This window comes from Zalophus californianus, chromosome 2 (genome assembly GCF_009762305.2).
Source record: "Zalophus californianus isolate mZalCal1 chromosome 2, mZalCal1.pri.v2, whole genome shotgun sequence".
Classification (NCBI taxonomy): Eukaryota; Metazoa; Chordata; class Mammalia; order Carnivora; family Otariidae; genus Zalophus; species Zalophus californianus.
This window is the reverse complement of record NC_045596.1, coordinates 3,869,543-3,897,151: the sequence shown is the minus strand read 5'-3', so window position 1 is coordinate 3,897,151 and position 27,609 is coordinate 3,869,543. Positions and strand designations below refer to the sequence as shown.

At 57.6% G+C, this 27,609-nt stretch overlaps 1 protein-coding gene across 1 annotated transcript in view; it reads left to right on the top strand.

Annotated features, from left to right (window-relative positions):
* Positions 1-27,609, top strand: part of SORCS2 (sortilin related VPS10 domain containing receptor 2) — a 462,241-nt gene that overhangs the window by 179,976 nt on the left and 254,656 nt on the right. The window contains exon 2 of the mRNA XM_027597353.2: positions 5,952-6,019. Coding sequence (XP_027453154.2) covers positions 5,952-6,019 — 68 coding nt within the window. The remainder of the gene's footprint in view (positions 1-5,951; positions 6,020-27,609) is intronic.

The following is a 27,609-nucleotide window of genomic DNA, read 5'->3' as shown; positions in this document are numbered from 1 at the left end:
TTCTGGTGTTCTGAGAGGATGGAATGTTGTACACATTCTGGCATCAACTTCTACACCTGGGAAAGTGGACAGGTGGGGTGGGGTGGGGTGAGGCCACATTAGGAGTCATTCCTGGCTTTTTGGAGCTGGTTTGCCGCTGATGAGTTCACTAGCAGTTATTTATCAGACTCTCACTATGTGCTGGCACTTGGCTAGGCTTGGGAGAGTGCTGATAGAGGCGGACTTGGTGCCTGCCCTCCTGGGGCTCACAGCCTGTGGTGGCTGGGAAGCCTTCAGGAGGAAGTGGTTTTAAGAATGAACAGGAGGGAGGCAGAGCAGAGGGGCAGGAGGAGGGTGGTAAGCACAGGAACCAGCATGTGCAAAGGCCCTGGGGTGACTGAGAGTCATGATGGTGGGTGTGTGCCTGAGGGTGGTGTGTGTTTTTTGTTGGTCAACAGGGGACAGGTCAGCTGCATGAGGATGGAGAGGATGGGGCCGTCTTGAGTGATAGGAGGAGATCCAGCTTCTGATGGGGGTGAGCAGATGGGGACCCAGGGCTTTTTTGGGTGCAGAGATATGCCAGTGTGGTTTCTTAAACGTTAATGTTAGAACACAGATTCTGAGTGAGCAGATCGGGGGTGGGGCCACATCCAGATTCTGCATTTCTAGGATCTCCGGGGCAGTGTGCATGGCTGGTCACAGACCCCACTGTGAGCAGCGAGGCCCTCGCCTCACCATGCCACGGGCCGGCCCTGTCCCGGTTGGCCGGGGGGACATCAGAGTGCAGGGGGGCCTTCTGGGTCCTTAGAGGCCTGACCCTCATGGGCCACCTCTGCATTTTCCCTTTTTTTTGAGGGGAAGTCCATTTGCAGAGTTCACAGTTGAGCCCGAATTCTTGCTTGTGTGTGTGTGTGTGTGTGTGTGTGTGTGTGCGTGCAGTGTGCTCATTGATGGAGAGCTGAATTGAGCCTGAGTATTTGTTACTTTTCTTGGATTATTCTTGAGCCCTTGGAAGGCACCCGGCTCAGCGATCCGCCCGCACGAAGGACTTGTGTCTCCGCTCATGACCGTGCTGTCGAAGGGGGCCTGCCTGCATGCTGGCCGCAGGCAGAGGCCCAGTGTTTCACAGGAGGCTGCAGGACCTCTGGTCAGTGCCGCTGTGGGGACTCCTTCCCCAGAATGCTGACCTAGACACGTGCTAGTGGCCGCACAGGGGGAGGGGCCTAGGCTCCAGGCATCTGCGCTCTCATTTCTGGCGTAAGCCTGTGTGGTTGGACATCACCCTTCTGGCAGCCTTGTGAGGTCCTACCTGAATCTGCCCCGATGCATTGTTAAGGAAACCGAGGCTCAGAGGGCCAGGCTTGTCCCCATGCCCCGCACCCTCCTTGTTTGTTTTCTTCCATTGGAGACATGGTACCAGCTGTGCCAGGGGCACCTGATAAAGGTGGATGCCGTTTGTAGGTGGAGATGTTCATTGCTGTGCTGCGGACCTCTGCAGCCCTGGGCCCTGACACTGCCCCTGAGCCAGCCTCCTCTCAGCCTGGCAGATCTGCTCGTGCCACTTAAGGGTCCCCTGCTGGTTGGCTACTCTGCTGGGTCCTCCAACTGCAGGGCTGTTTCCAGGAGCTTTGAGGGACAGACCCGCCACCTTGTTTCTAAGTGCATTGTACAGAGCAGGGGAGTGAAGGGCACGTCGGGTGTCGTGGGGGCAGCAACTCACCGTCTGGGTCTGGAATTGGCTTGTGGAGGGGGAAGGATGCAGGCTGGTGGTGGCCAAGGAGGGGGCTCACTGACCTGCAGAGGGTCTCTGCATGAGTTAGGGTTTCTTTTCCTTCTTGGGGAGAGAGCCCTGGGCTGCCTCTCTGCGCCTCACCAGGCTGGTGAGGCCCACAGCTCCCGTCCCCGGACGCTTACCCCTGGGCCCCGGATGGGGCTCTCGGGAGACCCAGGCCTGCCCCTGCTGAGCCCCCTTCCCTTCTCTGAATCTGTTTCTCCATTTCTAAAGGCGGGCTTTGGGTGAAGCCGTCCCAAGTTCCACTGGGCTCCGGTGTCAAATCTGATGCCTCCTTCCAGCCCCCCTCGGCCTGTCCTCCCGCTTCGCTGGGCTGGGGGTGAGATTCAGCAGGCTTGGTAGGACTGGGTGTCCGCAGACACACTCCAACCCTGCGAGGGGCTGCAGGGGGTTCCAGACTGGGCCATGTCAAGCCCAGCTATGCTATTCACAGGGTCCATTTCTTTGTGAAAACATAGGGCCCTTTGTTCAAACATTTTTAAAGAATTTCAGGATGGGGACAGCAGAGCAAAACCAAGAGCAGGCCCTTCTGAGTGGGAGGCCCTGGGGCGCTGCTCGGGTCACACCCCAGCCCACTGGTCCTGGCTACCTGGCACACTCTGGATGGGGACACCTCATGTGTGCTGTCCCTGGGAAGGGGGTGGCCTGCATCCCACCAGGATTCTGAGATCCCTCCCCTGAGGCTTGGGCAGGGACTGCTGTGAACGAGCTGGGGGTCTCAAGAACGGGGCAAGTTCTGGACCCTCAGGTGGTGTTTGTTGGTGTCAGAAGGAGAGGGTGGTCCAGGTGGATGGGCTCTGGAGGGATTCCCCCCACTCCCTGGCAGCAGTGGGTAGCGGGGTCGGCTGGGGTTGGCTGTGGCTGCAGCCTGAAGGACTGCCTCCTCCCTGGATCTGCTTCTGGGCAGGGATATTCGTTCATTCATTCATTCATTCAATGAATACTGGTGAACTCTTGCTCTGTGCTAGGCCCTGGGAATTCGGGTGGAACGAAGTGGATCATGTCCCCTGCCTGATGGAGCCCATAGCCCAGCAGGCTCAAGGACAAACAGGGCTGGGAAGCCCAGGGAGCTCGGCTTCTCTCACTGGAGTCACGGGTTGGCTGGACCTAGGGGATGGGTCATCCGGGGAGTCAGGAGCAGCACCCCCACTATGATCCCACCCACCTCCTGGGCCTGGGGGGCTGGAAGTGAGGAGAGGAGACACAGGGCTGACGTGGGACCCATCCTCCCTCTGACGGGGCAGTTCTCAATCCTGGTCTCCTCCTTGGGCGTTCCTGACTGTCTGGAAGGAGTTATGTGGGCGGGCGGTGGGCTCAGGGGTTGGGAGGAGACCGTTGGTGACGGCTGGGGCACAGAAACCCCAACTCCCACCGGATCAAAGCACCCCAGAGCTGCGGGAACAGGCCAGCCACCGGAAAATGGTCCCTGGGATATTTCATATCCAAAGCTGTTAACAGAGGACCCCCAGAAGGGCAGCCCATAGTTTTTAGTTCTTTGAAACAAGTTTCAAGAAGTAATGAAAACATGGGGCCCTTGTTCAAACACTTGGGCGAATTTCAGGACAGTACCCGCAGCGCAGATGGTGGAGACCTGGCCTTACCCCAAGTGCCGAGGAGCATCGCCCGGGGTCCCAGGTGGGCTCGGGTGCTCCTTGGCTGTGCACACAGTGCTTACGCTCTCTCTGCTTTCGTTCCTTCATCTGTCGGTGCGGATGATACCTGCAGCTGCCCCCTGGGTCCCGGGTGTAAAGAGGGTTGATGTGCGTGGGCTGAGTCACCTGGTGCGGCGCGTGGGTCGGGGACAGAGCTGACACCAGCGAGCGTGAGCGAGAGCGTGGCCCCTTCTTGGTGGCTGCTCGCTCCGGCATCCTCACTATCACAGGGAGCTGGGTATTACTTCCTCTCGGCAGGTGGGGAACTGAGGTATGTCAGGCTTGGAGGGGCTGACCCCAAAGCAGAGGGCTCCTTCTGCCACCAGCTGCAGAGTCAGGGGTGCCTGCTGGGCTCCCCCAAGGCTGACCCCTCTTGCGGGGGCTCCTGGTCCCAGCCCCGGGCAAGGACAGCCCCAGTTCCTGGCCTCCGGAGCCCAAATGCTCATTCAGCTTCCTGGGTTATGGTGGTACCAGCAGAGCGATTCTGTCCCCTTGCATGAGAGGTGGACGGTGTGTATTCTGGATGGCAGAGGGTGACTTGTGAGTGGATGGCCAGGGCAGGGGGACGGGGCCCTGGCCCGGGGCACTCGTCTCTCCTGGCTTCATTGCCTTAGTCCTGTCAGCAGGAGCCGCGCCCAGCGCTGGGACATGAAGCAAGACACAGTCCCCTCCCCCAAAGGGCTCATCATCAAGTGGTGGAAACCGGCCCCAGGAACGGTGCTGGAGGGGAGAGCACAGGGTCTTGGGAAGGGTGGGAGGCATGAACCAGGTGGGGGGGGGCTTGGGAGACTTCCTGGAGGTGCTGTTTGTTAGACTGAGGTCAGGGAGTCCAGGAGGAATTATCCAAGGAATTCGGGGTGGCGGCAGGAGGAGGGTCCCAAAGGCCCCGTGGGGTTGGTGCTCAGAATGAAGGGGGTGGGTCTAAGTGGAGAGCCCTGCCCAGAAGGGGGTGCGCAGGGCACTAGCCCCGCCTACAGAGGGACCCCAGGGCAGGAGTCCCAGCAGCAGAAACCACTGGACAAGGAGCTCAGCCTGCAGAAGGGCCAGAGCGCCATGTTAGGGGGTGAGCTCCCCACCCCTTGAAGTGTGTGGGTAAGGCTCTGATAGCTGGGGTGTGATAAGGATGTTGGATTGAGGATTTTACCTTGGCGGGGCTGGATTAAACAGACTTTGAGGTCCCTTCCAGCTGTCACACTCTGGCTCCTCGAAATCCCCTCTGGGAACAGCAAGACTATAAAATATAAATCAATAGGTTAAAAATACGCTTGTCTCCTGCACGTCCAGGCCCTGTCACTCTGCCGGCCTCCCTCGGTCTTCGGAGGATTCCTGCTTGGCTCAGGCAGCCCGAGAGCCCGAGAGGAGAAAATTGCTTTGTTCCCAAGCAGGGCAGGGCTGATCAGGCCTCCGCAGACGAGGCCTCGAGTTTGTTTTTGATCATCGCTGCCCCCAGGATGCACACTGTCCCGGCGTGGCCGGCATCCCTGCCTCATGCCTTCCCTGCTTTCATCACTGGGCAAAGGAAGATCAGCCAGACCGCGTGTGGGGGCAGCCACGCCCCCAAATCCGAGAGCCCAGGAGGTTGTGCTGACCCCAGATTAGCTGGGAGCAGTGGGGAGGGTGTTCCCCGGTTACCTCCCGGGGTTCCCATGGCAACGGGAGTGTTAGGAGCAGCTAATAGGGACTGGTAAGGAGTGAAATGAAATTTGATGTATGGGAAAATGCATCGGCCAGTGAAGTAATTGGGGAGAAGGCGCTTTTTCCCGCTGGCCAGGCAAATCCTCACTTCCTTTCTGTTGTTCTTGCTCCTCCGCGTGTCTGCGAGAACTTTTGGGTGCTCTTAAACACAGGCGTTGTCATCAGGACGAGCAGTTGCCTTTGCTGCAGGGGCACGAGATGGGACGGGCTTGGTCACGCGGGGCCCAGTGCGTGTGGTGAGTCGTTTGGCAGCCTCGAAACAGCGTGGGCGCTGTCGATGGTGGGGGGCCCACCGCTGGCCCGCTGGGCTGTTCTTGGGCCTTCCACACCCCATGTCTGGCTCCTCCATCAGCCAGCGCTTGGAGGGGAGTAACCACAGCTGGCCCTTCTGGGGCCTCCTCTTGTCTTGGGTGCAGCCCCGGTGGGTGTTCTTGGCTGTTCTACAAGTCCCCATCTTCAGAAGACTTGTCAGAGGCGTTCTCTGCCCAGCCTGGGCCACCTCCGCGGCTCTCCCTTTGGCCCCAGTTTGAGATGGTCCAGGGTTGGGTTTGACTGTTTCCTGGCAGCTACCAGGTGGACCTCACGGGATTGGGATGTTCCCAAAGCCACTGTGAAGAGCGGGGTGAGGTTTCGGAGCAGACACAAGCCTTGTGTCTAGGTGCTCTGCTGCAGGCTGGCTGGAGACCCCGGGAAGCCTGACAGAAAGGCCTAGGCAGCTGAGGGTCAACACAATGCCCCAAATCCTGGGTGGTGGTGGTGGGGAGGGGTGTCATCATATTCCTCTTTCAGAGCCTTGGAACCCACTGATTTCTGTCTCTCTGTTGCCACCACAGGTGATCTTGATCCTGACGAAGTATTACCATGCAGACATGGGGAAGGTTCTGGAAAGTTCTCTGTGGCGGTAAGTCACCCCGAGGGTGGGCCTTTCTCCTTATGCACCTGCACATCTCCCTGGGCCGAGGGCCGAGACCCCCACGCCCGGCTAGAGCAGCCCTGAGTTGACGGTCTCCCAGCTTCCTTTTGGCTACGCAATGCGTGTGGGAGACATGGAGGGCAATTGAGGGTTTCGTGGGTGGGCACGCACAGCCCTGGAGAAGAGACAGCCCTTTAGAAAGCGTCTTCGCTTGCTTTTCTTTCCGTGTTTCCTCCCCCCTTCCTTCTCTCCTCCCCGGAGGTAGAGGGTTTGCATTGTGAATTCAGGTCAGTGCACAAATGCCCTCCACCCGTGCCCTGGGCTTCAGACGCGGCTCCCAGAGCCCACCAAATACGCCGATTACCCTCATTGTGCAGACATGTTTCTTTCTTCCTGGCTCAGCTGAAGACCTTGGTAAATAAATAACCCACCGGCGTCGGGGGATATCTCTTTATATGTGAGATGTGAATTCAGCCCAAGAACATTAAGCAGCCCCTTTGATGTTTTAAACGAGGTGGGAGAGGAGGTTTTGAGAAATCATTTCGGTTACTATCGTCTTCGATATTTACACCTGCTCACCGGGGAAGGGGGAAGGGAGGCTCCCAGCGTCCCAGGCTGTCCTTTCAAAGCTTTTCTCGGGCGAGGATTCTGTTTCCTGCAAGCGCCGTTCGCCGCTCCCACGTTCCCTGGGTGTTGAACCATTTTGGTTTTCAAGATGTGTTTCTCAAGTAATAATTAATTCATTTTTCTATTTGAAATCCATAAACAACACCCAAACCTGCTCATCAGGACTCCTGTGTGTGTGTGTGTGTGTGTGTGTGTGTGTGTGTGTGGTGTGTGTGTGCAGCCCCCTCGAGTTGATTTATTTTTGGATTTTGGCTTTGCTTCTAGGACAGGAGCATGATGATTGAGTTTGTTGGCTCTTGGGGGATTTCCGTGATGCTTTGGGAAGGTGTTGAAATGGCACCTCGAGCTGGGTCCTTTCCTTGTTGTATAAGGGATGGTGTCGCCTTGGGGCCCCTGGCCTGGTCACTGGGGGTGCTGATGGTGCTGAGTCTGGGGAGTAAGCCACTCGTACTGCCCTGCGTTCTTCTAACCCCTGTAGCCTGAGCACCTTTGCTAGTCGGCTCCTCTCGGCCGGGTTCACCCTGTAGACGCCCCAGCCTGCCCCCCAGTTCCCCCACCAGCCTCAGGGAAGGGAGCCCGCATCCTGCAAAGAGGACAGATGTTGTCCTGCCCGCCCCCCCCATGACCTCATGTGTTGGTGGATTTTCATCCTGTGCCTCAAAGCAGCTCACCCACCAAGGAGAGGTAGGAGGGTTGCTTTCAAAAATGCCACTCAGTGTCGTGGGAGGTGCTCGGCATTTGGGATGAGAGTGGAAAATGGCCTGAGCACTCCAGTCCCAGCGACGTCTCGTTGCAGCCCTTTGAGGGTTTGTGTTCTGGGACTGGTTTCAGGCTGAGGCCCCCGGAGAAGGGCTGGCCCGTGGAGGGCGTTTCGCCTCGCTAGGTGGTTGGTCCGAGGACGGGTGCTGGGGCTACACAGTGAGCAGAGGCACCTGAGTCTTCTCTTCTCCCAAGCAGATTTCTGTAGTCCCCTCATCGGCCCGGCCTGCTGCATGCCGGCCGAGTCCTGAAGTGGGGGCTCTTCCTTCCTCTGCACCCGCTGACCATCCCGAGTGCCGGGGGTCCTCCACTCTCTACAGCATCTCCGCGGGCCACACACGGAGGAGATGGGGTGTCGTAAATGTTGTTTCGACAGGGAACAGCCCTCCGCGGTGTGATCTGTGCCCACGGGACAGAGCTGCCCATCCTCATGGGGGACACGGTGGGGACAGCGGATTTGGGCCAGCCCCCGTGGCGTGGGGGCCGGGCCTTCTTGCTTACGGGCTCCAGACTCAGATTCTTCAGATGAAAGTAGAGAAGCTGAGAGAGAGGCCAACCACCCACCTCGGGGCTGCTCCGACGGGGGCTCCCTCCGCTCCGCCCCGAGCCTCAGGTCCTGACCTGCCCCTGCCTCGGAGAGTGTGCACCCAGCCAGCCGACCTGAAACGTCCCTAGAAGGGCGCACAGTCTCGATGGAGGTTTTCTTCAAAGCAAATCAACGGACTTTAATTCTCCATGTTCTCATCACTGTCTGTACGCAGATATTTCCTCTCCCTTATTAAAAATACATGCAAAGCCATTAGTCATGTCAGGATCACCCCCGTCCCTGTTCAGCACCATTCCTTCCTGTTTATCTGTCTCACGCGGACGTATTTATAGAGTCAGATGTGGAATAGCGTCTCGCGTTCTCCTTTCCTCACGCATCTGTTTCCAGTTTGTCCCTGTGGGCCCGTGTCTGCATCAGCGTGCTCTGGGGCCGCAAACTCACGGGGGAGTAGATTCCTTCCGATGCTGTGCTCGCTTCGGCAGCACATATACTAGATTCCTTCCGATGCTAAGCCACGCCGTCACCATAAAGCATGTAGATGTGTGGTTTTCCTCCTCATTTTGTTTCCTGGGCAGAATCTCAGGGAGTGACAACCGAGCCAGAGAGCGAGCCAGAGGGTGAGCGGTTCCCGGCGGGCTGGCCTGCACCTGCTAGGCCCCGCGGTGCGAGGCCACTCTCCTTTGTGTCCCTTGGGTTCTTGGCGAGGGTGAGCAGCTTCTGTGTTTAACTGCCACTCACACTTGCGAACATGATCGGCTCATATTCTCTCTATTTGGGGACTTGGGTGAGCGTCTTTAGAAGTGGAAAGATTGCCACTGGTCTTGCGTGGGGTGCCACGCCTCCGCCATCTGCCGTACAAGGCCCGCGTGGATGGGGCTGGCAGAGCCCGTGCCTGGAGCGCACGTATTAAAGCCACCCACAGTGGACGCGCCCCCAGCCTCCCAGGGATTCTCCTGTGTGGTCACCAGCAATACATTTTTTTTTAAAGATTTTATTTACTTATTTGGCAGAGAGAGAGAGAGAGAGAGAGAGAGAGCACAAGCAGGGGGAGCAGCAGGGAGAGGCAGAGGGAGAAGCAGGCTCCCTGATGAGCAGGGAGCCCGATGTGGGGTTCAATCCCAGGACCCTGGGACCATGACCTGAGCCGAAGGCAGACACTTAACCGTCTGAGCCACCCAGGTGCCCTGCTGCCAGTACATTTTTAGTGATAGGTATGGTATTTACATTCTGGAAATGGCTCCCCGAAATCTAAGCTGAGTGCATCTTTCATTGTCCCGCATTTCATGGGCTGCACGTCAGCAGCATCTGCCCCCAGTGGGCTTCGCTGATCCAACAGCCTGCCCCTTTCTTTGGGATCGGGCCGCAGTGAGCCCGTCCCCGGGAGAGCAGGCTGGCTTCAGAGCTGGTCCCCGCCAGCCCCTTCGGTCCTGGAGCCCCAGGGCTGAGGGCAAGCTGAGGAGCACTCTCGCTCAGACCAGCCTGCCCGGCACTTGCCTAATGTCCATCTGTGGGAAGGTCCTGGGGCCACTGGAACAAAGGATGAAAGCAACAGGAGTTTGTTCTCTCCCAGCCCCCAGACAGAGGTGTGGGCGGGGCCGGGCTGCCCCTGAAGTTCCAGAGCAGCGTCCTTCCTGTCTCTTTCCGCTCCTGGGGCTGAGGGCACTCCAGGCCCTGTCCCATGGCCTCTCCTTTGTGTGCCCTCCTCTGTGTGTGCCTTATGAGGACACTTGCCATTAGATTTTAGGGCCCACCCGGGTGATCCGGGGTGATCTCATCTCAAGAGCTGTAACTGAATTACACCCACAACCACCCCTTTTCCAAATGAGGCCACGCACCGTCTCTGGAGGTCATGGACACGTGGGCTTGGCTCTGCCGTTCAGCTCACTGCACGGTCATCAGCCCTCTGGCCACACCACCCAGATCTGACTTGCTCGCTGGCTCTTGCACGTGTCCCTGGTTCTCCATCCTCAGCTGTGCTCCCTTTCCATGGCTTCATCCTTGGTGGGGCCCCGTAGCGCTTCCCAGCTTCTCCCCCTGCTGCCCCTCCCACCCTCTCCCCTTGAGACGCACACACGCACACGGTCTGGTCCTGCTCACTCATCCCTGCTGGCTTCCCAAGGCTGACACCTGTGCAGCCCAACCCTCCTCGTCCGGGCGCGGGGGATTTCAGCGGCCAGAGCCGGAAGCTACAGAGGCAAGTGTAGATCGTGGGCACTCACGGTCCAGCAGAGAGTTGATGTTCAGTTTGTGTCTACTCCGTGGTAGAGCCGCGGCGGCTTCAAGGTGAAGATAAATAGTGTTTGGAATAGGAAACTAAGAACGACATGATCTGTAGAGGCTCCACACCCCCCCATACCCTGCCTATAGGAGGATGTCGCTCGGTTCTTCTCCTGGTTCGGGGCTGTTCCCAGGGGCTGGGGGACACGGGGTGGCCAACGGGAACTGAGGGGGTTCCCAGGACGCTGGGCCAGCAGCTTGAAAACTGAGATCATTCCTGGGCAAACAGACAAGGGCACCCCTGAAACAGAGTGGGGATATGGTTCTTGGGAAATACGTGACCTAGAGAACTCTTTACATCTACAGGGCCATCCTAGGGGATGGTGTGGGGGCCAGGAGCACAGAGTTGGCTCTGAGGCTGTCGTGCAGAGTAGGAGGGGACTGGGAGCATCCTGAGCCAGGGAGAAAGTGGACCTTGGCCTCCCTTTCACTGCCCTGCTGCTCTCTGCTGTGGCGCAGGCCCTGGGACTGCCTGCAGCCTCACATGGAGCATGGCTGTGGGCAAAGCCACGTGAAATGGCAGCCCCAGGCCCATAGCCCACTTGACACTGTGCCAGCCCCATCCCTGAACCAGGATGTATGAAGGCCACGCCAGCCCTACTGTTCCCCTGGCACGTGTGATCTTGGGCAGGACCTTCAGCCAGCGGCAACCTCGGGAATACTGGGGTGGGTGTGGGTCTCAGCTTTTCTCCCAGAGTGACTTGGTGGCATCCCCTGCCTTTGGTGGTTCTCTTCCTTCTATGTTGAATTAACCATGCAATCTTTGTTGTATACAAGAATCGTAGAATGGACTGGGTACCATGTGTCAGAGATGGTCCAGGGCTCACCAAGTAATCCAAGCGTTTCCTTCCTTCCCTAGCCTCCCTGGTAGTTATTGTGGGGTCATCTGGTTAGTGTGGGCCAGTGGACGGTGAGCGGGAACAGTACGGGTGAAGCCACGGAAATTTAGCGTAGAGTCTGGCCTCGCCCAATACCGGGTCCTTCGCTGTCACAGATGTTAATTTTTTTCCTGCCTGTGATCTCTGTCTCTTCAAGAAATGCACTCTTCCAGATTCTGATCAAGCCCAGCTCTCTCCTCCCTCCTCCCATCCCCTGCACCCCGCCATCGCCCACCCAGAAGAAACCATTGGTTGGAATTGGCGGGGACCATCCCCGAGTATGCATTCAATATTAACTAAACATGTATGTGTTTGTCCGCAATTGATGTGTTCTACTGTTTAGCATGTTTTAAGAATTGATATAAATGGCATCATGCTGCCTTTTGAAATCTGATTTGTACTCTCAACTCGGTTTTGGTGATTTATCCGTGCAGCACACGTAAGCCGGCTGATCTATGCATCCCCCTGCTGGGGGAGCGTGAGGATTTTTCTCCCCCCAGATTTTGGTATTCCCATCAGGGCTGCCGTGAGCGTCCACACCTGCGTCCCCACCTTCCTTCTTCTCTCCCTGCTGCCAGGCTGTCTGCGGAGTGACTCCCGCTCCGCATCTCTGGGACCGTCGTCAGGCTTCATAGGTCTGCACTCAGGCGGGCGTGAGAGTGTAGTCCGGTGTGGTTTTATTGCACATCTTTGTGATTCTTCATGAGCCTCGACATACTTTCCTTTGTTTATTGGCTAGTCAAGTTTCCTCCCTTGGGATTTAGGAATTCTGTGGGGTGGTGTATTAGTCATCTACAGTGACAACAATGCTGTGTAACAAGTCACCCCAAACTCAGTGGCATGTACCACGTACTTATCCTCACACCCCTGGGTTGACTGGTTTGGCTGCCTTGCATGGGGCGTGCATGGGAAGCTCTACTGGTGGGCATGGCCTACTTCATCTGTATTTGTTCTGGGACCCAAGCTGACGGGACGGAGGCCACAAAGGTGTGTTCTTCCCATGCACCACACTGCAGCTCAAGAACCGAGCGAACCACACAAGCACGTTTATGGCTTCTACTCACCTCACATTTGCTAGAATTCTATAGCCCAAAGCAACTTACAGGGTCCAACCCCGCACCAATGCAGGAGGGGAGAGGAGCAGGGTCAATGTTTGCTGAATGACAAGGTCATAGGTGTTTCTAGAAAATACATATTTTGTGGTCCTATAAGTTTGGTAAACATTCTTAGGTTGAAAATCAACCAAATTTCTTTGCAGTAGGACTTTGGGGATGTCTGACACATTAACACACATCGTACGTCTCCAAGAGGAGCTTGGGAGGCATTTCTCCATCTCATCCGAGACCATAATCTTTCATTTTGATTTTATTGAACTGTCATTTCATTTTAAATTTAAATTAAATCAAATTAATTTTAATTCCCTTTTATTTATGCATTTTAATATTTATGTATTATATTATTTTTGTTCTGCTGAGCATTTCCTGGGATTGGTTTTCCTTGGCACCAACTTTGGGAAGCTCTGTTTCATAGATTTTGCATTCTGGTGGAGTTGGCATTTGAGATTTTCAGATCACTTCTGTTTATGTATCATGTTACTGCATTGTTACCCCATCCTATTTAAAATCAGATTTGGTTCTGTGGTCCTATGGTGTCTCTCTCTCTCTCCATTTTTCATAGATAGAATTTTAGAGTTCCGTGTTGTGAATGCAGGGTCTGAGCAGGTTTGAGCCGTGAACCCCAGCGGTCCGAGGGCCTCTCGACGTGCACTGATACAAAGTAGCATCCAGTCTTTCCCTGCAGAGGTGATGACAGCTGGGGGTGGGACATCCACGTGGCTCAATGTCCCACGGTGAGGTGGACAGAGACGGTGTGCAGAGCGCTTCCCGAGCCGATGGCAGTCCCTCAGGGGCCCGAGCGTCAGGGCGAACAAGGACCCCTGTGCCGATGGAGTCTTTCTAGGCAGGTGGTGCTGAGGGTGCCCATTCCCAGTCTCCAGCGGGAGATTTATAAATGCAGGATGCGCTTTGCCCTTTGGTGGCCCGGAAAGAGTGGGGATTTTGGAGAGGCAGTCTTAGACTGCAAGGGGCTTCACCGAGGCTAAACGCGGGCCCGGCTGCTGCGTGGTCTGTGCCGCGCACACATCCTGCTTCCGTTCAGGCTCCGAGACTTCGCTGCCTCCGATCCCTTCCTGTCCAACCTGAGCTGGAGGTGGCGACAGTGAGGACGGCAGCTAATGCGTGGGCGCTGGGCACTTAGTAGGTGTCCTTCCTCCCCCCAGGGGCTTTCCTCCCTCCCCCGCCGGCCTCTCCGGGGCCGGGGCTTCAGCATCACCATGGAGGGCTGAGTTTGATTTAATCAAGACCCAGAGCAGATAGGGATCAAGACGGGCGCTGACTTAAAAGCTTTCAGAGTTTGAGTCTATTCAATAAATAATTCGATTTGAATCAACAGTTTGATGAGGTCAGGCTCAGAGGCCTTGAGGTGCCTGTAAAATACTCCGGAACAAGATTCGGGGTGGCTGGAAGGTCACAGGACGTTTGAGGCAATCCCTCAGCATCCCCAGCCCCAAGCCTCTTCTCCCTCCCTCTGCCCTCACTCAGGTCCTGGCTCCCCCTGTTTTGGGCACCCCCCTGAAGGACTCCTCCCAGCTGGTGGTGACTGTCTTCTCTGCCTGCTGGCCCCTCCTCCTTCTTCCCCTCCCCCAACCTCTCCCGTGCTTCCTCCATGTCTCCCCACCATCATCCACTCATCCATCCATCCCCTCTGTCTCTCTATCCTTCATGCACTGGTCTATTTATCTCCTGTGTATCCACCCCCTGCCCACCCACCAACTCCCCACACCCATCCATTCGGCCCTTCATCCATCCTCCACCCCCTGTGTCCATCCCCTGTCCAGCCACCAACCCCCTACACATCCATCCATCCATCCATCCGTCTTCCATCTCCCATGCGTCCGTCCCCTGTCCACCAACCTCCCCATCCTCACATCCAACCACCCAGGCTCTAGGTTTGAGTAAGGCATGGTAACACACCCCCAAGACCCACAGTGTAGTAACGGGTACAGACAGGCAAATGACCTGGGGTGATGACATGTAATCTGTACCATGATGAAGCTGAGAGAACCAGGGAAGCACTCCGTGCCTGCACTCAGTTGGGTAGAGGGGGTGGTGGTCAAGGAGGACTTCCTGGAGGAAGATCCCATCCTGGGGGTATCACCACAGTGTCCCTGTTCTTCCAGGGCAGCTCTCCTTGCGCGGCGCCTCCCGCGTGGGTGTGCTCATCCTTAGCAGCCCCAGCACCCATCTTCCCCCGACCCCCAGCTCTGTCAGCCCCAGTGCAGCGCACCTTAGCAATCCTTCGGTGACCTGAGGCTGTGTTAAGGAGTACAGCTGCTGGCCCTGGCAGGTGACAGGAACATTCTGGTCCTGTCCAGCCTGGTCAAGCCCGAGTCCAGCTTCCTGGGTGGAGTCTGCCCTCGGGGAGCCACATCCCACCCGGGCTCACCCCTCATCCTTCCTGTGGTTTCCTCCCTCCCGCTCTCTCCTGCATCCTGCCCCGGTGCCCGCATTCCTGCAGGCTGGAAAGGCCGGCCCCAGGCTCTGGAAGAGTCCGGGGAAGGAGCAGATGTGAACAGACCGCACACAGGTCCCCAGCTTCTTTGGGAGGGTCCTGCGGCATCTGCCCTGGGCAGGACATTTCTTCTGAGTGGAGCTCTTGCAGCAATGGTGACCGACAGCCAGGCCGTGAAGGCCCCCCTGTCCATCTGAGCCCACAGCACAGCCTCCCAATCCCTAGGGTCTTCCCAGAGAAATAGGGGGACAGGTGCTCATTGGGGAAGGGCAGCCTGTGAATTCGGGGCCACGATCTGATTCTTGGTCCTGCATTTAGCCGAGGGCCTCTCTTTGGTCCTCCGGACCCTCGCAGATTCTCCCTCCAGAGCACTTCCCCAGCCCCATCGGTAAAGGGCCTCCATGGCCTCTGCCCTGCCCGGCCTCCCTGGGGATAGCATCCATAAGAACTCTCCCCAGCTTCCCCGGCCCTGTCTCTGCTGTGCGCAGATGTCGCCTCCCCAGCTGGGCCAGGCACCTCCCCTGGGCTCTCCCAGACCCTCTCCCACAGCCCGCCGCTCATCTCCTCTTGGGATCAGGGTTCCTGTGCTCTCCATGTGGTGGAAACCCTGGAACAGACTCAGGCCCCGGGGTCTACTGAGCGGGATCAGTGTCCGTGAAACACTGTGCGTGGGTTCCGTGGTGGTCACTTCACTTACCCTTAACCGGAAGCTGCGTGCTACCATCGACCCTCTGAAGGATGTTCTTGAGGGGCGCCAGGGGGGCTCAGTCGGTGAAGCGTCTGCCTTTGGCTCAGGTCATGATCCCGGGGTCCTGGGATCGAGTCCTGCATTGGGCTCCCTGCTCAGCCGGGAGCCTGCTTCTCCCTCTCCCTCTGCCCCTCTCCCCTGCTTGTGTTCTCTCTCACTCTCAAATAAATAAACTCTTTTTTAAAAAAAGAAAGGTGTTCTTGAGAAGGATGTTGCTAAATTCTTCTCCAGAAAATTCTCCCTAAAAAAAAAAAAAATCTTATTTAAAGAAATCATAATCTATGACTCTCATAGAGATTTTGGAAACCATAACATACGTGAGGCATAAAAACAATCCCGCGTTCACCCACCTTATGAGAGTGCAGCTGTTAATATTTGAGATCAATGTTCTCGCTAGTCTTTTTTCAGATGCAAATGTATACATGTTTTATAAATCTTAGATCCCAATTTAATGTTATGTCTTAAACTTTTCCCTATGCTCCTGCATATTTTCAAATTGCTGTTTTTAGTGACCGTGTAATAAACTCTTAGCAGAAGGAGGTATTATTTATTTCACCAAATCCTCGTTTTCAGACATCGGCGTCATTTTCAATTTCCAGCCGCGTAAAGATGTAAAGCAGGCTGTGGTGAGTGGCCCATCCGCGCGTTGTCCCCACGTCTCTGAAGACCTTCGTAGGCCAACTCTTGAGCACGGGCTTCCTTTGGTGCCTGTTGGATCTCAGGCAGCTGGGATCCCAGCGTGCATCTGAGCCTGGAGGTGCGTCTCCGAGGCTGTTGTTGGTGCCAGGCGGGAAGCCGGGGAGAAATCAAAGCACCATTTAGGCAGGAGGTGATGAGATGTACGCCGGGAGAGCCGTCTCCTGTCCTGGTGCAAATGCTCCTCCAGCTAAGGAAAGCCAAGGTGGCAAGGCCAGGGTGCACTGTCGTCCTGCGCACCCCACAAGTGGATGGAGCCCTTTGGCCTTGACCGGCCCAAGCCCCGTCACTTCCCAGGTGCTTCTTGAGGTCCTGCGGTGTGTCAGGCACTTTTCTAGGTGTCAGAGACTCAGAGCGAGTGGAACACAGGTGTCTACCCCCCGGGACGTCACCAAGCCGTGGGAGAACAGGGGATCCGGGGTGGGGCCCCCTGGTATGTGAAGCTCTGTGAGGCCTGGCTGAGCCTCAGGGGCTGTGGTGTCCCGGCTTGCTGGATATGTGGGGACAGCGTCCCATAAAGGGACTCTTGGAAACGGGTTCTGAGGGATGAATAGCAGTTCGCCCGGCAGAAAGGGGAGGTGAAGCAGGGGAAGGGAATCAAGGCAGTAGGAGAGGCACGCAGTGGCGTAGAGTCTGGGGATGCCCAGGGCTGGGGAGAGCCCCCCAAATGTAGCCAGGCTGGTGCACTCCATACATTCATTTTCTTTTGTTGAGGTAACGAGTTATCACACACCTAGTGGCTTAAAACAAAGCCAGGTTCATTACCATGTAGTTCTGGAGGGCACAAGTGTGATATGGGTCCCACTGGTTAAAGCCAAGCCTTCCCTTCCTGAGACGTTAGGGGAGAATCTGTATCCCGCCGCTTTGCAGCTGCTAGAGACCCCCTGTGTGCCTTGGCTCACAGCCCCTCCTCCGCCCTCGCTGCCCAGCATGGCCTCTCTCTGGCCTGTCTTTTATTTCCCGTCTTTCTCTGACCATAGCTTGGGCAGGTCCTCTCTTTCAAGGAGACATGTAGTTAGATCGGGCTTGCTGGGAGAATCCAAGGAGATGGCCCCATCTCAAAGTTCTCCACTTAATCGCATCAGCAAAGCCCGTCTTGCCCATAAGGTGGCATTTGCTCAAGGATGTGGCTGTGTTTGCGGGTCCATTTTTCTGTTAACCACGCTGGGCATGAAGGCATCCAGAGATGATTGTCTCTGGGTCTCTGGTCTGTTGAAAGCCTGACTGGCGCACCTTCACGAACACAAGATATTAAGACACATTTTCAGATCATTAAATTCTGTATATATTTCTTGAGCATCCTCTTGGTGCCAGCACGTTGCCATGCCTTAGGATTGGCCATGAATATGACACCAGCCTTGTTAGGGAGGAAGGGACTGATGTGGGGGGGACCCACATCTGCTGTGGAGGGACCCTCAGGAGAGGACCATTTCAGAGGAGGTGATATCTGCACTGGGCTTTGAAGGATGAATAGGAGTTTTCTAGGCAGACCGGCAGGGGAAAGGCATTCTAGACAGAGGAAACATTTCCTGTGGAAACACGGAGGCATGAACCAGCCTGGTGGGAGGAATCTTAGGAAGCTGGGAGGGGCTACCTGTGAGGTGGTCAGAGGATGGTGGGAGACGAAGTTGGGGGCCAGTGAGGGTTGGACCCGGGAGCCCTGTATGCATGAACAGGAGGACCGAACTCTGTCCTGTAGGCGGTGGGGAGCTAGGCACGAGGTTGTGGATTGGATCGAGCACATGGCTGCAGCACTGGCAGGGGCAGGGAGGGGGGCAATCGCAAGGTTTGGGGAGGCCCACCGGCAGAGGGGAATGTGGAGAGGGGGAGACCATGCGACCCCAGAGCCTCATCCGTCCTTGCCCCTCCAGGACCCATCTGAGTGCAGAGCCCCAGTTCCGGGGAGGGGCTGAGCCTGGGGCGGGTGCAGAGTGTGCCATTCTTTCCCCCACTTGTGTCCTGCACCCCTCCCCCCCCCCCCCACTCCTGGCTTTCCCTGTGGTCTACAGAAGCACGGAGCTGGATCGCCTGCCCTCTGCATTAACATCGCACTCTGCCCTGGAGATTTATTGCATTTTAATAACACTCCCTGAGTGGGAAACATATGAAAACACTATCTTTGTTTTCTGTTATGTAATAAACCTTGCTTTTAGTGTGCTTTGAAGGATGGAGGCATAAACCTGTTTACAGGGCGAATGGCATCCGGGGGACGTGCTGGTGGCCGAGTGGCTTCGTGGGGGTTCTCCAGCTCTGTCATTATTAGCTGGTGCTGGGAACAGTCAGTCCGTTTCTCTGAGCCCTGGTTTCCTCATCCACAAAGAGGGAGCTGCGGGGTCGAGCGTGATATTCTTGGTAAAGTTTACTGAGCACGAGGGTCCAAGATTTAGCTGTTTTTTATTTTGCTGTGAATGTTATTTTGTTTGGAGGTAAACACTAACATCTGTTATATTTGGGAGAAGCATGGGCACCCCAATTCCGGATGTCCCGGCTCTGCCATTCACGAACGAACCTGGGCAAGTCACTTGCTGTGTCCGAACCCGTTTGCCCACCTGTAAAGTGGGTCTCTTTCCCCCAGAGCTCTGCTGAGGAGGGTGGCAGTTACTGGGAGGGCACTTTGCAAGGGACCTGATCTTCCTGGCCATGACCCGTGACCTGTTACAACTCCTGATGTCTGTTCCCTGCGGTTCCTGTCCTCAGACTGATGCTGGCCGTGGAGGATTCAAAGAAGGAACATCATCTTTCCGTTCAACGGGGAGTGAGCCGGAGGGCGACCCCTGAGCCAGCCTTGGGTGAAGAGGGGTTGGTAGAGGCTCCCCGGGGCAGGTGGAGAGGAATGGGGGGAGAGGCCTCTCAAGGGCTCTGGTGCTCAGCGCATCTTCAGTTGGTGGCATGGGAACGTACAGGAATAAGTAAGTGGGTGGGGGAAGGGATCATGGAGGAAGCTGGGTTTCAGGACTGGTGTCACATCATCAGACATGAGTCGGTGCCATCAGCTGGAACCCTTACTGATCTGCAACATTGTCGCTCCTCCCTCCTGTTCCCTCCCCCCTCCCCTCCCCCCTCCCTGCCCTCCCTCTCTTCAGCAAGTTTTTCAGAGCACTGAGCACGTTCTGGATGCACTCCTTGACTCTGGGAACTCAGGACTGAATGAGAGAGGCTCAGGGCCTCTGCCCTCACGGGGTTCCTGCGCTTCTGCACTTCCTCTCTTCTTCGGGAGATAGTGTGACAGGTGGCCAAGAGCACAGGCTTCTCAGAATGCTGAGGAGTCCCTCCTGGCTCTGTCTTATTGGCTGTGTGGCCTTGGGAAAGTCACTCCCCCTCTCTGAGCCCAGGTTAGCTCAGCATTGGCCAGATGGGGACAGCAGTATCGCCTGGGTCGGCGGGTCCAAGGACCCGGGAAGCGTCAGGGAATGCGGCTGTCACTGTCTCCACCTTTGCTGATGGCCTCGGGGGCTGGGGTCACTGAATTTGGCCCGAGTCCCTTTGTGCAGTGAATGTGGTCTCCAGGCCACGAGCCGGCGACTTTCTCCACCGGGCACTGGGGACAGCAGGGTGATTGTGCCACAGGCCGGGCCCTCGAGGGGCTGGAGGCTCTGTCTCCATCTCCTGTCCCCACACGGGTGATGCTCTGTGCTGCATTGCCCCTCTCCTGGATGACACACCGGACTCCGAATTGGCAGGGGGTCAGGTCAGCGCCTCCCCCTTAGAGCCACGTCCCGACAGACTGTGTCACAAGCCCTACGTGTTAGATGCAACTTCTCTGTGCTATTTTCTCCATTGTGTTGATCATAATCTCTCAGGAATTCAATGCAGTATTTGTACTGCTGTTATTTTAATGTAAGTTCTCATTTTCAAACCTTGGTATAGTTTCTTCCTTTACGGCGCATCTGTGCATCCCACCAGGCGCAGGAGACAGGGAGCTGTGTCCTTGCCTGGCTTCACTCTTGCCGCAGGGCCTAGAACAGTGCCTGGTGCCCAGGAGGCCTCTGCCCATGGAGTCGAAAGCCAAGACTGGACATTTTGCTTGGCTGGTCTGTGAGCTGCTCTGGGGGGCGGGGGGCAGGTCAGTTTCCTGCTGGGGACCAGACTGGGACCAGAGCCCACCCTCGCCCAGCGCCTGGTGTGTCTTCAGGCAGAGTCCATGCTCAGGAGACCCAAGCCGCCTTCTCAGGGGTGTGAGCTCTAGGAACAGTGGGGTGCTGGTAAATGTTAGCAACCAGCACACCAGGAAAGAACCCTAATGTGTAGTGCTTACCAGCATCCATGGTGTAAATTCTCCCACCATGGCCAATCTCAAGCTACAATGGAGTTTGGAGGAGACGTGCATCGTTGGCTCTAGCTAGCGGGTGTGAGCTGATCTAAGCTGGTGTGAGCCAGAGTGAGCCGGTGTGAGCTGGGGTGAGCTGATGTGAGCCATTGTGAGCTGATGTGAGCCAACGTGAGCTGATGTGAGCTGGTATGGGCTGATGTGAGCTGGTGTGAGCTGATGTGAGCTGGTATGAGCTGATGTGAGCTGGTGTGAGCTGATGTGAGCCAGTATGAGCTGATGTGAGCCGGTGTGAGTTGATGTGAGCCGGTATGAGTTGATGTGAGCTGGTGTGAGCCAGAGTGAGCTGGTATGAGCTGATGTGAGCCCAAGTGAGCTGGTGTGAACTGACGTGAGCCTGAGTGAGCTCAAGTGAGCCCGAGTGAGCTACTGTGAGCTGATGTAAGCTGGTGTGAGCTAGAGTGAGCTGGTGTGAACTGATGTGAGCCCGAGTGAGCTGGTGTGAGCTGATATAAGCCGGTATGAGGCAGAGTGAGCTGGTGTGAACTGATGTGAGCCCGAGTGAGCTGGTGTGAGCTGATATAAGCTGGTATGAGCCAGAGTGAGCTGGTGTGAGCTGGTGTGAGCCAGAGTGAGCTGGCATGAGCTGGTGCCAGCACACCATTGTTCAGGAAGATTCCCAAGTCCTCCAGCCTTCCAGGAATGGGCCAGTCTATGAGCAATTAGCTGGGAAGACACTGCTGGCCTAGCAGAACAGCTGGGACATTGCCAGCTTTTCCCAGGAAACTTGGCCGCCAATAACCCTGGCACCTGGCATTTTTCCTGGCTGTGTGTCAGGAGGAGGTGATGGGGCCTGAGATGTCAGACAGTTCTCTGTTCCTCTCTCAAATAGCAGGATAATAGTCACAGCTCCCTTAGCACACCCCCAGAAGCAGAAGCGCCAGGCAGAAGGGTGGGAGAGCCTAGGAGATCCAGGCCTGAGCCATGTGACCCCGAGATGTCTGTGCCTTTGCCCCTTAGCTTCACTGTCCCTGCCCAGTGTGGACGCTGAGCCCTGCCTCCGGGCTGTGAAATCCGGGTCTGCATGGCCTTCTGAGTCAGCTGGGGAAGGAGAGGCTCAGAAAGATCCAGCGGCTTGCCCAAAGTGGCCCAGCATGTTGGTAGCACCCCCTCGTGGTGGCAGGAGTGGGATCCCAGCAGCACTGACTTTTCCCTGGAGGGTCTCAGCAGGAGCGGGACGAGGGACTGACGAGGGACTGTTGCTTCCTGGTCGGTATGGGGTGGGTGGGTGCTGGGAGGGGTGTTGTGTCCGTAAGTCCCGGCAAGTCTGCTGAGCTCACCATCACATAGATGGATGTCCACTTGCCCCCGAAGGTCACCCGGTCAGGTCAGTGTGTGTGTGTGAGCTAGCACTAAATCGGGGTGGGGGACCTCAGACCCCACGGCCCGCATTGCCCCGGGCTGCCATGCTCACCACCGCCTGGTGGGGCCAGATCTCTGTCCTGGGAGAACCGCCAAGGGTACAGTACCCCTCGTGGGGTGCAGGGTCAGGAGGAGGCTGAGGCGGACCCTGCCCTTTCCCTGACCTTGGTCCCCTGGTGGGCTGAGCTCAGGGAATGGCCCTGGGAGCCTGGGGGCTGCGTGGGCAGGTGAAGTTGGAGCCCCCCGTGGGCCCGGATTCCGGAGGCTTGCAAGTGACCCTGGGGCGCTCTCTGCTTTCCTGCACGGTCCCGGCCGTCGGATTCTTCCACACTGAGGGTGCATGCAGCTGGCACAGTGACAGGAGAGCCTTGCTTTTTCAGTTTAGCTGGATACCCCAACCCCTGTCCCTTGCTGGCTGCCGAGTCCCCCAGGGCAGGCCCGGGTGGCCATCTCCTGTTCCCAAACACGCAGGAAGCCCTCCTCTCTGAGGCGCTGGTGACATTTAAACAGGAGAGCCTGTCCGAGGCGCCCTCTGCTTTCTGCTGGTGGTTTAGCCACCAAATGCCTCCCCCCCACCAGGGGCCTGAGCTGGGAAGCTGGTGTGGGAGGGGGATTGGCCCACTGCTTCGGGAACAGACTGCAGAGTGAGCCCGGTGCTCCCCGGGCTTGGTGAGGAGACAGGAGGCCTGCAGAGGCCACGTGCTTGTGGCCTACGGGCAGGCTGAACCTTCAGGCATGTTTTGGCCAGAAGAGGACTTGAGGAGAGTGTTACTGAGCTGAGATCACTGGAGAACTTTGAGGTCCCCCAGGAGCAGCCTGGGGTTCTGACCTTGGAAGCAAGGAGAGGGAGGGGAGGCAGGGGCCGTGTGTCCTGGGGCCTGCCGCGCTGTCCTCCAGGAGCCCAGGGTTGGTCATCATCGTGCCCGACCCCAGACCCTGGGGTGTTGGTGCTGGGCCCCCATCGAGCCCAACCACCTCCGGTTACAGGAGGGAAGCAGGTGCGTGGGAGAGGCGGTGTGAGCTTCTGCCCCCTCGCCACGCTACCCATCGCGGGGTCTTCCCTGAGGAATCACACTTCGGACTCCCCGGTGGCTGTGGCGTTGGGCCGCAGACGTGCTGGGCCAGCCCGGGAGCTGCAGCCGTGTGCCAGGGCCCATGTTTATCTGGGGAGGAAGGCCCTGTGTCCGGGCCTGCCACGCCTGACACAACGTTCCTGCAGTCAGCGAGCCCAGAGTTAGCAGCTGGGGCCTGGCCGGTGGCCCTGAGCCCGGTGGAGAAGCCAGGCTGGCCGGGCCGGCCTCACCAGCCAGGCCTTTGTGTCCGGCTCTGGAAACACCCTTCCCAGCCCACGCCGCTGACCTGAGGGTGGCTCTTGGGGTCCGTTATTAAGCACCATGTTGTAGGTGCCCCTTAATGGAGGGAAAACCCAGAACGGCTTTAAACAGAGAAGGGAAGAGCCTCTCTCTCCTCTCTTCTTTCCCGCTCCCCCCCCCGCTCTCCCGCTCCCCCCTGCCCCCTGCATCTCTCAGATTCTCCCCTCATAATATAGATCTGAGTAAGCAGGCAGGTGCTTATGGGTCAACTGGCCAGTGCACTCTTTCAGACCCATCCGGTGAACTCGGGCCCTTAAGGGCTCCCTCTGGGCGGTGGGCCTTGGGCCAAGTTTCTGGGTTCTCTGAGCTAGAGGAAGCTGCAGACAGTCAGCTCAGGAGGGGGTTGGTGTCCTCAGATGGATAAGATGGCACAGGGCGTCTGCAGTTGTGTGTGCCCGGCACGGGGGCAAGCTCGGACGGTTACCTCACTCGATCCTTGGACGGATTCCATAGGAGGGGGTACCTTTGTTGTCCACATTATCCTCACAGGGGAACTGCAGCTCAGAGTTGTGAAGTAACTTGGCCAAGGTCACACAGCTGCGAGTGGCAAAGCCTAGCTCCGATGTGCCTGTGTGCAAACCCTATCCCGGGTTGCCAGGATTCCTGGTCTATTCCAGAAAGGTCCCATTGTGCGGAGTCGGGCTTGGCCCCTGTTAATTGTGGGAACTTGGTGAATCTGGGGTGTTTCAGGGCAATGGGGTGATGAGGGCAGCCTTCCTGGGGGAGGCCATGAAACCTGGGCCGTGCAGACCAGGAGGGGGCAGGGGTTGGGCAGGGGCCCTTTCTGGGCCTGGGGTGATGGGTGCGGTGAGTATCCGACACAGGCTCCTCTGGGCTAGAGCCTAGGTTTGGGGACTTCCGGATGTCCCGAGGAGAATTCTGGCACAGTTCGAGTCTCGAGGGTAGTGAGAAGGTGATCATGTCAGTGCAGGGTGGACACAGCACTATTCTGGGGGCCTCTTGCTGAGGGACGAACAAAGCTTTGTAGGGAGAGGGCTCAGGCCCCTGCAAGTCCCTGAGTGATCAAACGTGGCTGGCTGCTTCTCACTGCATGCCTTGCATTGGAGCCAGACCCGAAATGCTGTCTAAGCTGGGGCTCGGGGCTTCAGGCAAGATGCTGTCCCTCTTTGGGCCCCAGAGCTTGGGCACGTCCTGAGCCTTGCTGGGCTGGGCATCTCCCACATCCCTTCCTGACCAGGGTTGGGTGCCCGGGCTGGGAGTGAAGCAGAAAGAGCAGTCCTGGCCTCCCGCCCCGGGATGCCCCTGCTTGTGCAGCGCTGGCATGGGCCAGAGCGCCTGAGTGGGGACAGCGGTGGGGTGAGGTGGAGTGTGCCCCTGACTCGGGAACGGGTGAGACGCTGCCTTGGGCAGTGACCGCCACGGTGGGGAGGAGTCCAGAGGTCACAGAGAAGGCAAGGGGGCACTTGCCCCGGGCCTGCTCTCACGGCTGTCTGGGGCGGCAGCGGATGCCTTGCACACCCAGGCCCCGACTGCCCGACCAGCTGAGAGCTGCGGGTCCCCGGGGGCAGCCCACCGGGCCATGCAGGGTACTCATTTGCACAGCATCCCAGGGAAGGCAATTGGAACTAAGCAGAGCCAATTTGCTTTCATTTCTTGAGGGATGAGGTGTCCATGTCGTGTTCCTGGGAGGTCTGGCATGGCTCAGCCTTCTCAGGAACATCTGACTCCATGCAGCTGTCTGGGCTTGGGGGTCCCTGCCAACGAGCCAGAGGGAGTTTTCGGCTGCAGATGATGTCACGCAGAGCCAGCGTTCACGAATCCATCCCACCCGCACTCACGGGGCCCTGTTTGGAGCCGGCTCTGTGCTAGGAGATAGGAACGGTGGGGACCCCTGGGGCACAAATCTCTGCCCCGCAGGGTTGCCGATGCACAGGGGAGAGGACCACAGAGGCCAGTAAGAAGTGGCATAAGGAGTGGGCTCTGGGGCCGTGGTGGCTGAGGAAGGAGGATGAGCCAGGAGCAGGGCGGGTGGCGTCAGGGCAGGGCCCTGCCTGGGAGGTGACATGGGGACAGAGCTCTGCAGGAGGGAGGGGCGGCTCCTCAGAGAGGTTGGGGTGAGGATGGACTGGGAGGGGTGGAGGAGGCGGGACCAGGGAGGCACTGGGGTGAGCCCAGGGCGTTGTAGGAAGGGCTTCTACTCCCAGAAGTAGCTTGCGGGTTGCCGGGGCTCTTTGGCAGTGGAGGGAGAAGGGAGAGCGGCAGGGCTGGCCCTGTTCACCGCGCGGGGCTGGGCTGGAGCTGGGGTCGGCGCAACCCCGGCCTTTGGCTTTGCACAAAAGCTTCCTTGCAGATGGGAGTGCGTGCATACACAGCGACCCACCCACAGTCCGCGTGCCTGTGTCTAGAGGTTTGGGTGAAGCCAGGGGCATCCCCCCTGAGCGAGCGGCTCCCCGACGCCCTCCACTCGCCCGCGGAGGCCTGGCGGGGCAGTGTGGCCTGGGTGCTCTCCCAGGGTCTCAGCTCCAGCAGGCAGCTAGCGGACCCAGCCCCGGCTTGCCAAGCTGAAAGGAATTTGGGGAGGGAAGTGCTAGGAAATAGCAGAGCGGTTAAGACGCTCACCCGGGGAAAGCTAGTTAATCAGCTGCATCAGACCCAGAAATCACAGTGTGTCTTAAGAGGAAGATATGCAAAAACCAAACCAAACCATGAAAACATGTTTGGAGAGGGAGGCTGGACTCAGAAGGAAAGATGCTGGGTGCGGGAGGGTTTTGAAAGGCCCCTCGCTGATGGTGTGCGTCCTGGAGCTGTCCCCTCCACACACGGTCGTGAATCCCGCTGCGGACCCCGGGAGGTAGGGATCGTCCCGTTTACAATGAGGAAGATGAGGCAGAGACCACAGAGCAGGGGCGTCAGGACTGAACTCTGGCCTCCGGGGTGCGGCAGGTGGGGGGTCAGGAGCGCAGACCCTGGAACCTGCTCTTGCCTGGACTGGACTCCTGGCTCTATTGCCGGCTCGCTGTGTAACCTTGGGCCTGTCACTGAACCCCTCTGGTCTCTGTGAAATGGAATGAGAATGGTGCCCGCCTCGTGGTGGTCGTGGAGGGTGAGGAGTGATGTGAAGCCGAGCTCTTGGGGCGGGTGGGAAGCCCTCCCTCGGGAGGTGACCGGCAGCCACTGTCCAGGGCATGCTGGACTCAGGTGTGCTTGGGAAGCTTTTATAGGCTTCTGTCCCGGCGTAGGGGAGCTTATTTCATGCCTGGAGGTCAAAGAGAAAGTCACAGAAGAAGGAAAGACTGGGCCACGTGCGGGTCTCCGACGCGTGCCTTCCCCGGACTCAGGCGCCCGCGTTCCCGCTACGAGCAGGTGGTCGTCCCCCGTGAATGCTCTTCCGCGTCTTCCGGCCCCGAATCTGTGTTCACAAAGTCTTTGCAAAAGAGGGAACACCGCTGCGTATGTCGACATCTGGTGCCACGTTTCTACCAATAGATCACTTTTCTTCTAAGATAAATCTCAGATGAGTAACAACCAAACATATTTCTTCCCCCAAACCCTTTCTCACCCTGCCTGGGACAGAGAAGCCTGAGGGTCACCCTCTGCAGGTTTTCCTCTAACTTTGGATGACACGTGGAGGATGCCCAGCGCCCACCTGGCGGAGTCTTGTTCTAGGGGGATTCGCTGGACAGCAGCTGCGGGGCCTCACCTGGCCAGGCCTTGCGTGACACAAGCCTGCGTGTGTGTCCCACAAATATTCAAACACCTACTGCTGCCAGCCCCGTGCTGGGCCCCAGACTTAGCAGGAGTCATGTCTCATGTCTGTCCCCAGGGGCTTGTGGTACCAGGAAGACCACAGTGACAATGCAGCATGGGAGGAAAACAGAGCAGGTGCCCAGATGGCCTCGAGGGCATCAGGGAAGGCTTCCTGTGGGAGGGGACAGCTGCAGGAGGCCAGAAGGAGGGCAGGTGTGGTGGCAGGTCCCGGACCGGGACTTCCATGAGAATAAAAACACAGCAGACAGCGTTTGGAGAATGTGTTTGGCTTATTCAGTACTTGCACAGCTAGATTCCTCTGGGGAGCCCTGAGCTGGGTGTCGCCGGTCCCAGCAGACCGACTGGGCTCTGCGGGGGAAGAAGCTCATGGGCATCTCCTTGAATTGTCTTAACATCCCCGTGACACAGATGTGGTCACCCTTATTGTACAGATTAAGAAATCGAGGCACTGGTGGACGAAGGGCCTTTTTTACCACTGCAGGCAGCTGTTGGTCCCCAGAGGCCGTGCCAGACCCTGCGCTGTCCCTGTGGACTCTTATGCAGCCCCCCCCCCCCCACGCAGCTCTCCTCTTATAGGATTTGCGTATGGCTGTTTTTAGGGAGGCTGCGAGTCTGGGGCACAGGGAGAAGATCCCTGGGGCCGGCAGAGGCCTGGGAAGGACTGCTTGGAAGCCCAGCTGCTTGT